General features: G+C 41.6%; 1 protein-coding gene across 1 annotated transcript in view; it reads right to left on the reverse strand.

Annotated features, from left to right (window-relative positions):
* Window positions 1–13,562, reverse strand: part of OXCT1 (3-oxoacid CoA-transferase 1) — a 121,704-nt gene that overhangs the window by 7,659 nt on the left and 100,483 nt on the right. The window contains exons 15-16 of the mRNA XM_090038003.1: window positions 5,339–5,419; window positions 1,241–1,342 (exon numbers count right to left, since the gene is read on the reverse strand). Of these exons, the coding sequence (XP_089894129.1) occupies window positions 1,241–1,342; window positions 5,339–5,419 (183 nt within the window). The remainder of the gene's footprint in view (window positions 1–1,240; window positions 1,343–5,338; window positions 5,420–13,562) is intronic.

Genomic DNA, 13,562 nt, shown 5'->3' on the forward strand with positions numbered 1-13,562 from the left:
TGCAGGTCAATCAACATTAACAAAAAATCCTCCTATGTAACTGACTCTGTTTGCAGAAATGACATGGTTTTCATTTTTTTTTAAAAAGCATCCATATTAGCAAAACACAATATTGGCTCTGGTTAACAGAAATGCAATTTTACAGATGCAGCTCTTGAAATTCCTTGGACTTGCAAGGCTCACTATTTAATTAGCGTTAATAATTCACTGAGAGCCAACAGTGTTCATGAAAACTTATAACAAAAATAATGTATAATACCTGCTCTGAAGTCTTACATTTATCAGCTCCACCCCTTCAGTGAGACTCCCTAAGGGGAAGGAGCCCAGAACCGCACATTCTAGTGTAGCACTGGGGCCAGTACAATTATTTTGTATTCTCATACCAAAGCACAGTAAATGCAAGCAGCTTCATCACTTGGGGGAGTGAAGTCTTTAAATATATGAGGACAAACAGCATCTTATGGGTGTGAGAGAAGAATACAATCATGTTATGCACATTTGCCATGTGCATCATATAAAGGACCTGCCTTGTTACTGGGTCAGCTTCATGAATGTATTACTGAAGGAGCAAGACTGTTGAGAGTGAACCAAAACAGGGGAGGGTAGTGCCTTTCTGGATTAGTGTTGAGTCAAAGTTTCCACTACATGGTGCAACATAAAAGACAAACCAAAGATAGCACTGGGAAAAGGTGACAAATGGGCCAGTTCCTAACCCAAGTGAGCGAAAGTGCAACACATTTAATGCTGGATGAAGTAGGGTTACAGCTAAAGCAGTTTTGCTACAGTTGTATTCACTACACCCTTATGCATAGCTGCTGCACAGCCCCCAAGCAGTAGCTCTCCCCCTGCTTTGAAGTCACTACAAATGTGCATTTACCCCTACCCAAACAGGCTCAACTATTCATCCACATCCTTAAGCAAACCATGATGAGACAGAGATGTTTTATTCCCTGAACTATCCTTCCCTAATGCTCTATGATTCCATTTCAACCCCCCTCCCATTTCCTCAGTTGTTTCCAGTCATTTCCTAGCCCCATGGCTAACACCTCTCTTCTTTCTACCTTAGTCAGCTTACAAATTCCCTCCCTGCTCTCACTGGATGCTTCCTGGTGATCTAGACTTCAGTACCCCCCTTCAACAGGTTAAACCTGCTAGATCACAAAGAAAAGGTTTGTGTGCTATGATAAGAAGGCTGGCTTCTGGAACACAAAGGACTATATTTGGTGATACAATGACTTACAGCAAAGTCACAGCCAGTGCTTTTCTTGATGTCATCCACGGACAATCCTTCCCAGATTTCAATCAGGGTCAGTCCCTTTTTCTTGTCCACATCAAACACAGCCTGTCAGGATCAAATGAAGTAGGAATCATGTTTTAATATTAGGTCAGATGTTGAGGAAATTTCTATTCACATAATGAAAAATGTATCAGCCTTCTAACCCACAACTGTCCATCAAATATCAGTACATTATTCATTAGCACTTGAAAGAATATTAAAAAAAGAAAAAATTGATTTTGGGAAAAATCAGTAATGTGTTTTATTTTGGAGGAATTAAGGCCCTACCTCAGACAAACTGGGAAGGACTGAAGAGTACAAGACACTTATGCATTTACTTGACCATTTCTATTGGGTGGGTCTGCTTTTTGGGAGGTGCTGTTTGGGGGTGAGGCAGCCAGGGATAGCATTTATTTACTTTGGTGAGCAGGTCAGTGAAGAAGTAGAAAATGCTTATTAATTGAACCCTCCTCTAGTGATGACTGTAACAATCCATTTTGTACAATATGATCATTTGGGGAGTTCAGGATTGACAGTAAAACAGAGGGTTTTTCTTCTCTTTTTAACATAATACCTGAGATGAAGTGGCAAAGATTGAATGAGGGAGTGAAGGGTGCTCCTTTCGATGCTTCTGTAGCACTAACTAATGCTTTACACTTCCAAAGCTTGCAACACATTGGATACAAAATTCAGTTAAATGGTGTGGACATTAATGGGACAGACACAGTTATTCTGGTCATATGCCAGTTGCCAGGGCAATGTGTAAGGTCTAGACATTTTCCTAGAGAAAGCTGGATGAAAAAGTCAGGTGGAGATTTACTTGGAATAAAAGTGAAGTCTCAAGTTCCTCTTATGACTGAAAACTCACACTTAAGGCTCAGCTGATCTCTGCAGAGATCTGGATCTACCAAGAACCTGCATTCCTATGTCTCAAGACAGAAACTGTGGATAATAAACACCTAGTTTGGGATGTTTACTTGGAAATCATTAAACATTACAATTAAATTGAAGAGATGCTCCATTATATACTTTAGTGTAATTTCTTTGAGAAACAGATGATAGATGCACAAAAATGGAGGACTGGACAACTCTTGCTCCTTTTACACATTCCTCCGAGTGTACATAAGAATTGTCATTTATTGGGTCAGACCACAGGTCTATCTTGCTATGTGTCACACTATGGCAGAGAGTGGATACTGAAAGGAAAAGTAAACTGGGTATGGCAAGGGGGTTTTTCTACCCATCCCCTCTCACTTGCACCTCCAGCATTTAAGGTCCAGGAAGTTCTGATTCAGAGGCTCTACCCCTAACTCCCATGCTCAATAACTACTGATGCCCCTTTTCTCCATGAATTTGTCCAATCCCTTTTTTAATCTGGCTAAACTGTCGGCTTCTGCAGCATCTGGTGGCAACGGGTTCTGTGCTTTAATTAAACATTGTATGAAAAAGAACTTTCTTTTGTTAAACTTACTACCTACTCATTTTATTTTGTGACCCCTAGTTCTTGTATTGTGACAGAGTAAATAATAAATCCGCGTTTACTTTCTTTTCACCATATCGTATTTTGTAAACCCTTACGTCTCCCATGAAGTGACTCTTTTCTAAACTGAATTGGCCTACCCTCTTTAGTCGCTCCTCATATGGAAGCCCCTCCATACCACTAATCATCCTTGTTGCCTGTCTCTAATCCACGAGTGGACCTTCCCTGTAGTCCCATGACTACCTAATTTAGTAAGAAGCTCTGATGGAGGCTCTGTTAAAGCCTTTTTTGAAGTCCAAATATACTGTCAGTTGGATTGCACTGATCCACCTGCTTATTGACACCCTCAAAAAACTCTAGTAGGTTGGTGAGGCGTGATTTCCTCAATTTGGGTCAGGTCCACTGACTTTTCCCTAGAAAGGAATGGATCTGGTGGGAATTTCCCTAACATCGCACAGTGAAGACAGATTCAAAGACCGCATTTAGTTTCTCAGCAATGGCCTCAACATCCTTTAGCATCTTTTTATACCCTGATCATCCAAAAGCCCAACTGACTTCCTGGCAGGTCTTTGGCTTCTAATGTCCTTAAAGAAAATGTTACTGTTACCCTTTGTCTCTCTAGCAAGTTCCTCCTCAAATTCTCTCTTAGCTTGTCTTATTACAGTTATACATTTGATTTTTCCAGTGTTACGCTTATTTTGTGTCAATCCTTGTTCAGTGTTACTTTGCTCTAAACAGTGTTTGGAAAACTGTTTCTAGATCTGTAAATAGTGTATGTTGTCACATATAATACACATCTTTCCTCCCAAAATCAGCTCCCCTGTCAATCAGCATGTGGGGATTAAGTGAGGAAGTTGATTTTTTGTCTGGGATTGGAAGCGCTGTGGTTTAATTCCTGATCCACAGTACATCAACTGTGGTATTGCTATTCAAGTAGCTGAGGGAGTCCATTGACCTAAGGGCTGATTGTTTTTCACTCAAGAGGTGTTAACAATTAACTCTCCTTTTAATGGTCTTGTTCCTCCACCAATCAAGCTAACCCACAGTAGGCTATAAACAGACCTTGCCAAATGAAGCAGATCTGCCTTGCCAGGATGTCTCTTGGCAAAGCAAACAGACTTCACTCTGTAAAGCAGGCACCACTCACTGTCTCACAGTGTCGGGCCCCTGTCACTGACAGAAGCAACCAGGCCCAAGTCCTGATGGGCAACACTCCAGCCACACCTCTGCAAGTTGGGCTCAAAATCCTTAGGAGTACTTGCTTGGGCAAGCTGGAGAGGGCTGACAGCTCCAGGCTGTCCACACTTTCCCAATTTAAGCAAACAAATGTCTACCACAAAATCTCATTATCACTACCCCTTGTAGCAGTCACAGATTTGGGCATTTGTGGCTCAACAAAGGGCACAAACATCTACTTTCACTTTGCACCACCACAACAAGTTTTATGGCAGCACAAAGGCAACATCAGTTCATGGCCTTAGGGCAAATTTGCTGTCTTCTGCACAGGCTCCCTAGCTCTTTCAACATCACAGATTCACCCACGGAAACCAGTCTTCAGGAACAGCTGGGGATTCGACTTTAGTTACACAGGAAAAGGAGGGTGACTCCCTGTCCCTGCTCCATGCAGCCATAATGTTAAAAATACATTTTTTCTTCATTCTGCCTTTCAAAAACAAAGTGGGAACTATATCTGGGGGCATGTTGTAGTAAAAAAAAAACAAAAAATGGTAAGACTCACCTTTTCATTTGTTTTCCTCTTTCTTGTGGAGAAAGATTCATTTAATATAAAAATAGCAATATAATTCAGGGGAAAACAGTATTTAACAGGAATTTTGTTGAAGTGCATTACTTAGTATAATAAAAGGCATCCCAGAGTGACTTAGCCCTTAAAAATGTAAATATCTACAGCAATACAAATATGGCTATAGCATGAGCCTAACTCTGTTGAAAAAGTCCACTGAATATCCAAGCTGATTATTTTGGACTCAGACCTAATACTCTGACTCACACTAAGTATAAATTTACTTCACGAATAATGCAATGCAACAGATGTAGAATTAGGGCCTGTTGTGATGGTGAATCAGAATAAATAGTGTATGATTTCAAACACAGAGTATATGTTATACTGGGAAGGGATGCTTAATGTTGTACTCCTATGCACTGGGGACCTGGAATATTTAAATTGTTAATTTTAGATAAATGCAAAATAATCCATTGAGAAAGCAAACTGTGATTTTTAGCTCTATCCTGAGACTTTGCATGCAGCAAGCCGGGTTTTCAGTTTTAACTGTGGTGCAAAGTATGTAGGATAAATTGATACTTAATTTACATGATCAGTAATTAAACATGGGTGTGTATTTGATGCAGGCATCCGCACCCAGAACATGTTTGAAAATACAGTCTAGTATCTTGGTGCTAAAGGATAACATTCTTAACAGGAAAAGAGATCCAAACCCTGGAATCCTCTTCTAGGTGGTACGTATTCTTAACAGCCAAACAATCCTGTACACAATGAATGTTTTCACTAGATGATATATAAATAAGATTTTGTGACACTTTTTAAGGGAAAAAGTGCATTTTACCTTTTCTGTAATTATACGGTTCACACATTGTTTCCCAGTAAGTGGCAAATTGCATTTTTCCAAAATCTTGTGGACGTTGCCCTGTATTTAACAAGATAAAGGCAAGGGTTAATGTTTACAAAACAGAATTCAGAAAAGAACAAAAATAAGATACCCAAAACATCACAAAAAGAGGTACCCAGAATCCCTGAAGCATGTACTGTTCCCCTAAACTGGAGATCCTACATAATGTCAAACATTTTGGGTTAGACTGAGTCTTGGATTACACATCTATGCAGAAATTAACCATTAAATCTTATCTACACATACCCACCCTATGTCCTGCCTGCTCCTGCCTACCTTGCCCTTCAGCACCTCCTGGCTGCCCAGCCCCTGCGAGCACAGGCACCAGCCCCGCTGCCACTGGCCAGGCCACAGAGTTCCCTGCTGCCCCCAGAGCATGTTTGGGGGCAGGTGCCTCCACCACTTCCCCCACCCCGCTGAAGCCACAACATCCAGACACCTTCTCCCACCCCCTTCACATACCCATCCCTTCTACAGACACACACACACCAGACAGTCCCCAAGCCCTGGCCCTCCAACCCCTATCCCCACCAACTTACTGACATCCTGCTGCCAGGGCTGCTCACATCAACCTGCCTGGCTATATGCCAGCTGCGTGCGTGTGCACACAAATACACATGAGGATGCCTGCCCCCAGTCACCCTCCCCCTGCTTTCCCCACTCCCAAGCAGCTCCTTGCTATGGAAAACCAGAAAGTGCTGGGAAAAAAATTGATGCTGAGCACAGAAAAATCCTGGACGTTTGTTGAGATTTTAAAAAACCACCTGAATGGACAAGCAAGGACCCTACAACAGGTTGTGTCTGGGAAAACCCAGACATATGGTAACCCTACTTCCCCTGGCACATGGAGATAGGGAATAGGTGAAGCTTTAAGTAACTAGTGCTGTTGAGCTTGCGTAGAGCAGTTGGAGCCAGGCAAAAGGAGGCAGGCAACTGTGCTTCAAAGGGTGTGGACACCAAACACTTGGGACACCTATACATGTGCAGCAAGGCTGCTCCAATTTGCTGTAATTTTAGCATGTCAGAACAGAATCGATTAATTGAGTCTGCTGGAGCGTAGTAATTACTGCACTTCAGCAGACTCCAGCGTCTCATGTATTAGCGTCCCCACCTGAAAAACGGTGATGGGGGCCCTTTAACTCAAGCTCATTCGACAGGGAAAAAGGTGAACTGCTTCAACAAGGCAGCAACCGATACACTCTAATTGTTAGGCGTGAGCAAGCTAAGAACAATTAGATTTGAGCACTCCTACATCCAGGGTTTAAGTTGGAACAGGTTTGCTTCTGGTTCACTTGTAACAACTAGAACATACCAGCTGCTGCCTTTTTTAAATGTTGCCCTTTCAAAAGGGCTCAAAGTGTTTGTGTGTCGACACCCAAAGAGAAATCTCTGAACAGTAATGCCTCCAGGAGTGGTAGTTATACTCCTACTCCAGGCTGTATCTATAGACCCAATGTAGCTTTCTAGTGTTATGTTAAAAGCCAAATAATGGCTATGCACAGGGGAGTTCAGTGAAACTGCAGGGAAGCTTTCATCCCCATTCAGACTATACACTCTACAGAAACACATGAACTATATTTTTTGCTTTGTGAGGTTCACTGCTCATTTCTGGGTGTTTGAAACTTTTTTATTACTATTATTATTGTTTCTGTTGTTGTTATTGATAATAATGATGATGATACTAACAATAACAGCATGAGCAGATCCAGGATTTCATAAAGGGGAGTGTGCTGTAGGGGTAGCTGCACCCCCATTCCCACACTCCATACACACCAGGGGGACAGACTGCACTACAGAAATAGCAGCAGAGCATTAAGTCCATCAAGCAGGTAAAAATCTTCCCTCCCCTCTTCCCTTCCCTTCCATGCTCAACAGCAAGTTACCTCCCATCCCAAAACTTGCCTGCCACTGCTACTGCCACTGTCTCTAGCTGATCTGGGGACAGGGTTTGTGGGGTTAGTTCCAGATCTGCACCTCCCTCTCTCTAGCCAAGCCTGGCAGCGGCTGGGGATTTTCTTTCCCCTGTGCCTGCTCCCAGGCTTGCTGCTGCCACTGTTTAGCTGAGTTCAGCTTTGCATGGAACCCAGCTGGAGAAGGTAGGAGTGGCTCTGAAGCTCCCACCCATCAGGACAGCCAGAGAGAGCAGCAGCAGTGGGCAACAGTCAGGAGGGGGAAGAGAAGGGGATGCACAGCTGAGTATGGGAGGGGGAGGCAGGGATTCTTACTTGCTTCTGGGACTACTGTTTGTCTGTTAGATCCATTTTGAAATAAGAACAATGATGCCAACAACCCTGGCTCAGCTAGCTTCTCCAGGTCCTCTTCCACAGACTCATCCATCTGTCTGCCTCTACCTGGCTTCCTGTTGGCACAGTGCAGTCCTAGCACCGTGGCTGCCAGCCAGGGCCTGCATGGGATGGGGTGCTAAGCAGAGCACATCAAGTAGCCATCCTGCCCACCGCGATAAGCTGTTGCTGCTGCCGTACCAGACCAGGAAAGTTGGAGAGCAGCTGCTCTGGGGCCAAGCCCCACCACTGTCCCCTCCCCCATCCCCCTATTCCTCTTGCCACAGTTGGCATGGACTACTGGTGCAAGGGGGGCAGGCAGGACAGCTGCTTGGAGCATTACATTCCCTGTCCCATGCAGGCACAGCTGCAGCACCGGTAGGGAGCTGGGCAGGGAAGAGGGATGGTGGATGCAGGGAGCTGGAGGAGTCTGTATTCTGCATGGCCCTAGCTGTGGTAGACTGAAGCAGCACAGAGCCCGGCCGGCCATCTCTCCTCAGGCTCCCAGTGCCAGATAGGATCAATTGACTAGCCAGATATGGCCTGCAGGCCATATTTTGCCCACCCCTGTCCTACTCCTGTCTTATTCCAGAATCAGCCACATCACAGAAGGTCACTGCAGGCTCTGACATGCTTATTTATGCACAAGATTTACAGAGAGTCTGTTCTTCAAATAGTCAATTCTAGCCAGTTTGGGGGCACAGAACCCAGAGCAACTTTTCATGTAATCAAGTCACACAATAGAGATTTCACACAAATCCAGCTCCCTCCCTTTCCCCAGACTTTATGTCAGCATAATCTAGACAAAGATTTTGGATTAGATGGAATTTTACTATCCCAAAGTGTTTTATACAAACCATACATCAGCCTGCAAACATAATGAACAGGAAGCTTCCTTCTGCGACACCATTTGTTAGCAAAGCTAGGAGACCCGGGATGGGGGCATTTTATATAATAATTAGAATCAATTTTGATGCAAAGCTTCCTTCTGAGGAGACACTTATGTAGAAGAACACGTTTAAAAAACGTAGTAGAGGGACATAGGTGGAAAAAGCTCTAAAAATGTAGAAATGGACAGGTCACTGCATCTTTAATTACTTGTAGGTATCTAACAGCTGCAGCAGTAAATGAACATCCCTACTATTACTGCATTCTTTTCATTTTATCTCTAATTTTCCTTTCAAAGGTGGTCTGGAAGTGTTGCAAGCCTAAATTAATCATCTGATCACAGATGATTTTTTTTTTGTCAGGTCTCCTTAATATAGCGTGGGCAGCCAAACTTCAGCAGATTCTGTTCCCGGTTTCTGAAAAACTGAACAATCCATGTGGTTCTCCAGGATTTCTTTTTTCCTATGGGGAACTACTGTTTCTTTCTAATTTTGCCAGCAACATCTACATCTGGCATCAAGGCAACTACTCAGATGAAAATGACTCCATCTTAATGAAAGTAATGACCTGAGACAGAGATTGACTTAAGTTATTCCCATCTCAAGGACCTTCCTGCATTCTGCTCTCATACCAGCCAAGATTGATTTGTGCTATTTTTAAAATTTTCAGCAACACATCATGGAACACTTTTAAGGTCACGTAATATCTCCTTGGGGTGTTCTGCCAAGATTGAACTGTACAGTCCTGTAGAGGTGATGACATGAAGACAGCTCTGTGACCCTGATTGCTGACGCATTTCAGTTTCTTGAATGGAAGAGCCAAAGATTATCCTATTGCCACTTATCACAAGAAGAGGCTTTTAGAAACCACACAGCCTACAGAGCAGCATCAGCATGAGATCCCAAACAGAACTGCAGGATCTGTTGCTGTCTGAGTCTAAGCTGGTTTGTTTGGATAAAAGAAGACTGGGCAGAGCCTCCACAACCAAGCCTGTATTAAAAAACCTTCTCTTGTGCAAAAATGTATTTAATATTTCATGGCATCAAAACTGTTTATGACAAAGGAATGGAGTGTGAGCTTTTCAGCTAGAGGTCACCTGTCCAACCCATACCAATGGTTTTGAGAAAGTTAAGAGCTCTCAGGGTAATCTCTGCTAATAAATATCTGCCACTTCTTCCTTAAAATAACAGAAGTATAAAATACAGGTCATATAGGTTAGATTAATGTAATAAATAAATAACTAGATCATCCTGACCTATTCCAAAATAAAAAAGTGCTGGTTTCCCAAATCTCCAGAATAAGCAGTGAGTTAGGCCCATCTGACAGTTTTCCTGTAGAATTTAAACTTGCTTTATCACATAGAGGCAAACAGCATAGAAACTGTGGTAGAAAACTAATCTGCTGCTAATGTAGTCTGACAATACCCAAATTCAATATTCCTCTGTCCCTTGTGAAGTATGCTTGACAATTTCTGACTCTGCAGTAACCTTGGCTGGTGTCCGTTTCCTTTATCCACTAGGTTTTTCCATGCTTTTTACTTCATCAATTCCCCTACTCCCTTACTCAACCAGTAACCACAGGCATCTCTGAAGCCTTGATGGATCTCATATCACTTATTCTCTTCTTACTCCTGTTAGAATTTATTTTTCTCCCTCTCTTCTCCTCAATCTCTTCTTCGCCCATCTCAATACTTCACACCTTGGCTTGGTGTGTTAATCCATCATCAGATATTAAAGCCATCTTTAAATTATCTATTTATTTACAAATCAACAAGGCAGACATGGGCCTGGATCCAAGAGTCTGGAATCTGAGGACAACACACAAACAGGGGACATCGTTGGCCGTCGCTAAACCATAAACTTTTTATCAGTGTAATAACATTTTCTTTCTAAGAGTGGCTGAAGTGCGTTCATGAATTCTTTCACTCGGTAGGGTAGTGAAGAGGATAAAAGAGAGTTCCTATGAAGTTTGAAGTGCTTGTTAGATGTGGGTGAAACAGCAGTGTGTGAGAAACTCTTTGGGAGTATAAGAAATAAGCAGACTTGAACATAAAATCAGTTTGGGCAGAAGAAGTCTTTCTGATAGAACGTTCTCACTTTTGGAAGTGGTGTTGCTGTGTGCATGTGACAGCATCTGAAACCCCAAATGGCAAGTTTTGATTTCTGAATTTTACATTAGTATATTTCCAACTTTACTCTTGGAGCAGCAAGAGAAAGCAGTACAGAAATCCAGGATAGAGATACTGAGTTTACAATGAAGGCTCTCTAAGGAGATATTCTTAATTTAAAAATAAATCAGTTGTTTGTAGGTAGGCCTCAATCACACGAAAAGAAAGTGGATAAGTGAAGTACCTTATGTGTTCTGAACATCTGCTATAGGATTTTATTATACACTATCAGTAAAGTATTTGAAGAGCAGGTGACAATTATAGGCATTCAACTAAAATGATAATTTGTATTACGATTATTAATCTTAACATTCCCCCCAGCTGATTTAAAGCAAAAAAAAAAATAAAAAAATCTATGGATGTAGCCAATGAATATCAGCTCTTGACATCATGTATTTACTGAAAATTATGTTTTTAAGTTTATCTTTCATAGTACCTTCCCACAGGAAGAAAAGGCAGGATAAATAATTCAGAAATTTCCACAATAAAGAAACGTACATCAGACATTTCTTATATCCAGTGGTTTGGTTATGTATACATACATGCGTACACAGCATCACACAATTTGTAACAGCACAATTATCTCTGCTTTTATTCTCCTCAGAGTTCATCACTCCTGCTGACTAAAACCATCTTGCAAATAAATTGCATACAGCTGAGAGATTGTGTTAATACTATTTCAAATACATAAACAAAAGGTGGGCAGTTAAGAGCTGTATACAGAATTTCAGGCATAACTGAATTTTGTAACTTTTGAAGGTTAGGAATAAGTATTTATGGTCAACATGCACTCATACCAAAAAGCCATGTCTGGATAATGTTCTGGAGCAAATAGAAATGGTTATCCATATATACAGACTGGTTTTGTGCACTAAGTAATACATCTTTGTACTTTCAATTGTCTACTTCTAGACACACGCATACAGACAGACACATACATATACAACCACTTATTTGGTTAACTAGGTTCTTAGTTTGTCCTTTGTTTGGTATGAAATGTCCATTCATTTGGTATGAAATGTACAACTTCTATATTTTTAATGGGAGTTTTGTTGACCTACTACACATGGCACTGAAAATTAATCCCTGAAACCAGGTTTGTTTGCTTGTTTTAAATAAAACCCAAAATATTTAGTATGCTTACCTTTTATATTTACTAAGCTGTAAATTCCCCATGATATCCTGAGTGTGTTTCAGTCTAGCTGTAAGCCCCTAACTGGTTTGTGTAATGAGAGCCATAACTAAGCTGCAGGCTCTACTCTCAGAGATGTATCAAAGGTTTGCTTTAGTTGCAGAAACAAACAAATCAGAGAAAAGATTAAATGAGATCATCTTGCCTAATAGCCTATAATTCAGGATTATTTGAAGTACATTTTCCAGCATTCTGAACAATCAAGTTTTGGAAGTCTCAATTGACTTGGATTCTACAAGTAGAATTGTAATATTCTCAACCATCACGTTCATATTTTAATCTCATCTAATTTTACTTCCTATATCAGTGGCTCTTAGCCTTTTTAGATTCAAGGTATCCCTAAATAGACTCTCCTTTGAAAATGTCGGCTCTCCTTGAAAATGTCGGTTCTTGGTTTTCATTCAATTTCTGACTACAGAAAGATAATAGAGCAATGCTTCTGTTGCAACAAACTCAGGCAGAACACAACAGGTCAGGATGTTTCTAACACCATGGATTCCTATTTAAAATTTCTGGGTTTATTTTGAGCATACCTAACAGTGCTAACATAGTGTGACACTTCACAGCACCCCTGAAAGGATCTCAAGGCACCCTTCCCCATGCTACCCTGGTTGAGAATCACTGTTTTACATATATCTTTGTGTGCCACTGAGCAGACCATATACAACCTTTGGATACATGTAGATTTTATGGTTAAATCCCAAAGCCACCTGGAAAGGACTTTGAACTTCCATCTCAGCAAAGTGCTTTCATTACCAGGCCACAGTCTGGACATTACCTAGAGCCTCTGTCTTGAAGCTCACTCACTGAAACTTGCATTTAATATTAATTGGATAAGCAACACTAGAAAAGTTTCTGCCCCATTGAGAGCAAGGGCCCAGGCTAGGACCCATGGCCCAGAGCAGTAGCATCTTACTGTGTTGCACGTTCTATGGCTTGTTCCCTTCCTTCTGCCCCTGCAATCTCCTTCTCTTGGCTACCTCCGATTAGAGCACATTGCTGGGAAGAAGATGTAGGTTCAACCCCCCTCAGTGTTTACACTGAGCTATGGAGCTAAAGCATGGTGAGGTCCTCCTCTTCCTCTAGCACGTAACACCCACTGGTTGTGGATTTGCCGCTGAACTAAAATTACAGGACAATCTTATTTTACTGTGCAGCTGCAAAGCCAGAGTGAAGCTTTACTGAGTATATTCAGTGGCCATGTGTGTGCTTGCATGCCCACAGCTGGATTACAAAACTATGTAACTGTCATTTCTCCATTTAGGCATGTAAAGTGAAAGCGGACTTTGGGCTCGTGTCTCCCCTTAGGATATGGTATACTACACACACACAATATACATAATACTATACACACTACACATAGTAGACTATGCATCCATAAGGATGCATATGTGTGTGCACATGCATGTAGGCATCCATGCACATGTATTTTTACATTTCTACCTTATTTTTAGTAGTGGATAATAATAGTAATAAGTCCAAGAAGCACCAATCATAAGTTGGAACCTTACTCTCCAAGGCAGCACACAATTAAATATTACAGGGACAGTATGAAAAGTTAACATCCTGATCCTACAATTGCTGCATATTCTGACCTAGATCTGATCTGGTTCCCTTATTTACTTACATTTG

This window comes from Crocodylus siamensis, chromosome 3 (genome assembly GCF_052110815.1).
Source record: "Crocodylus siamensis isolate JL-2025a chromosome 3, ASM5211081v1, whole genome shotgun sequence".
NCBI lineage: Eukaryota > Metazoa > Chordata > Crocodylia > Crocodylidae > Crocodylus > Crocodylus siamensis.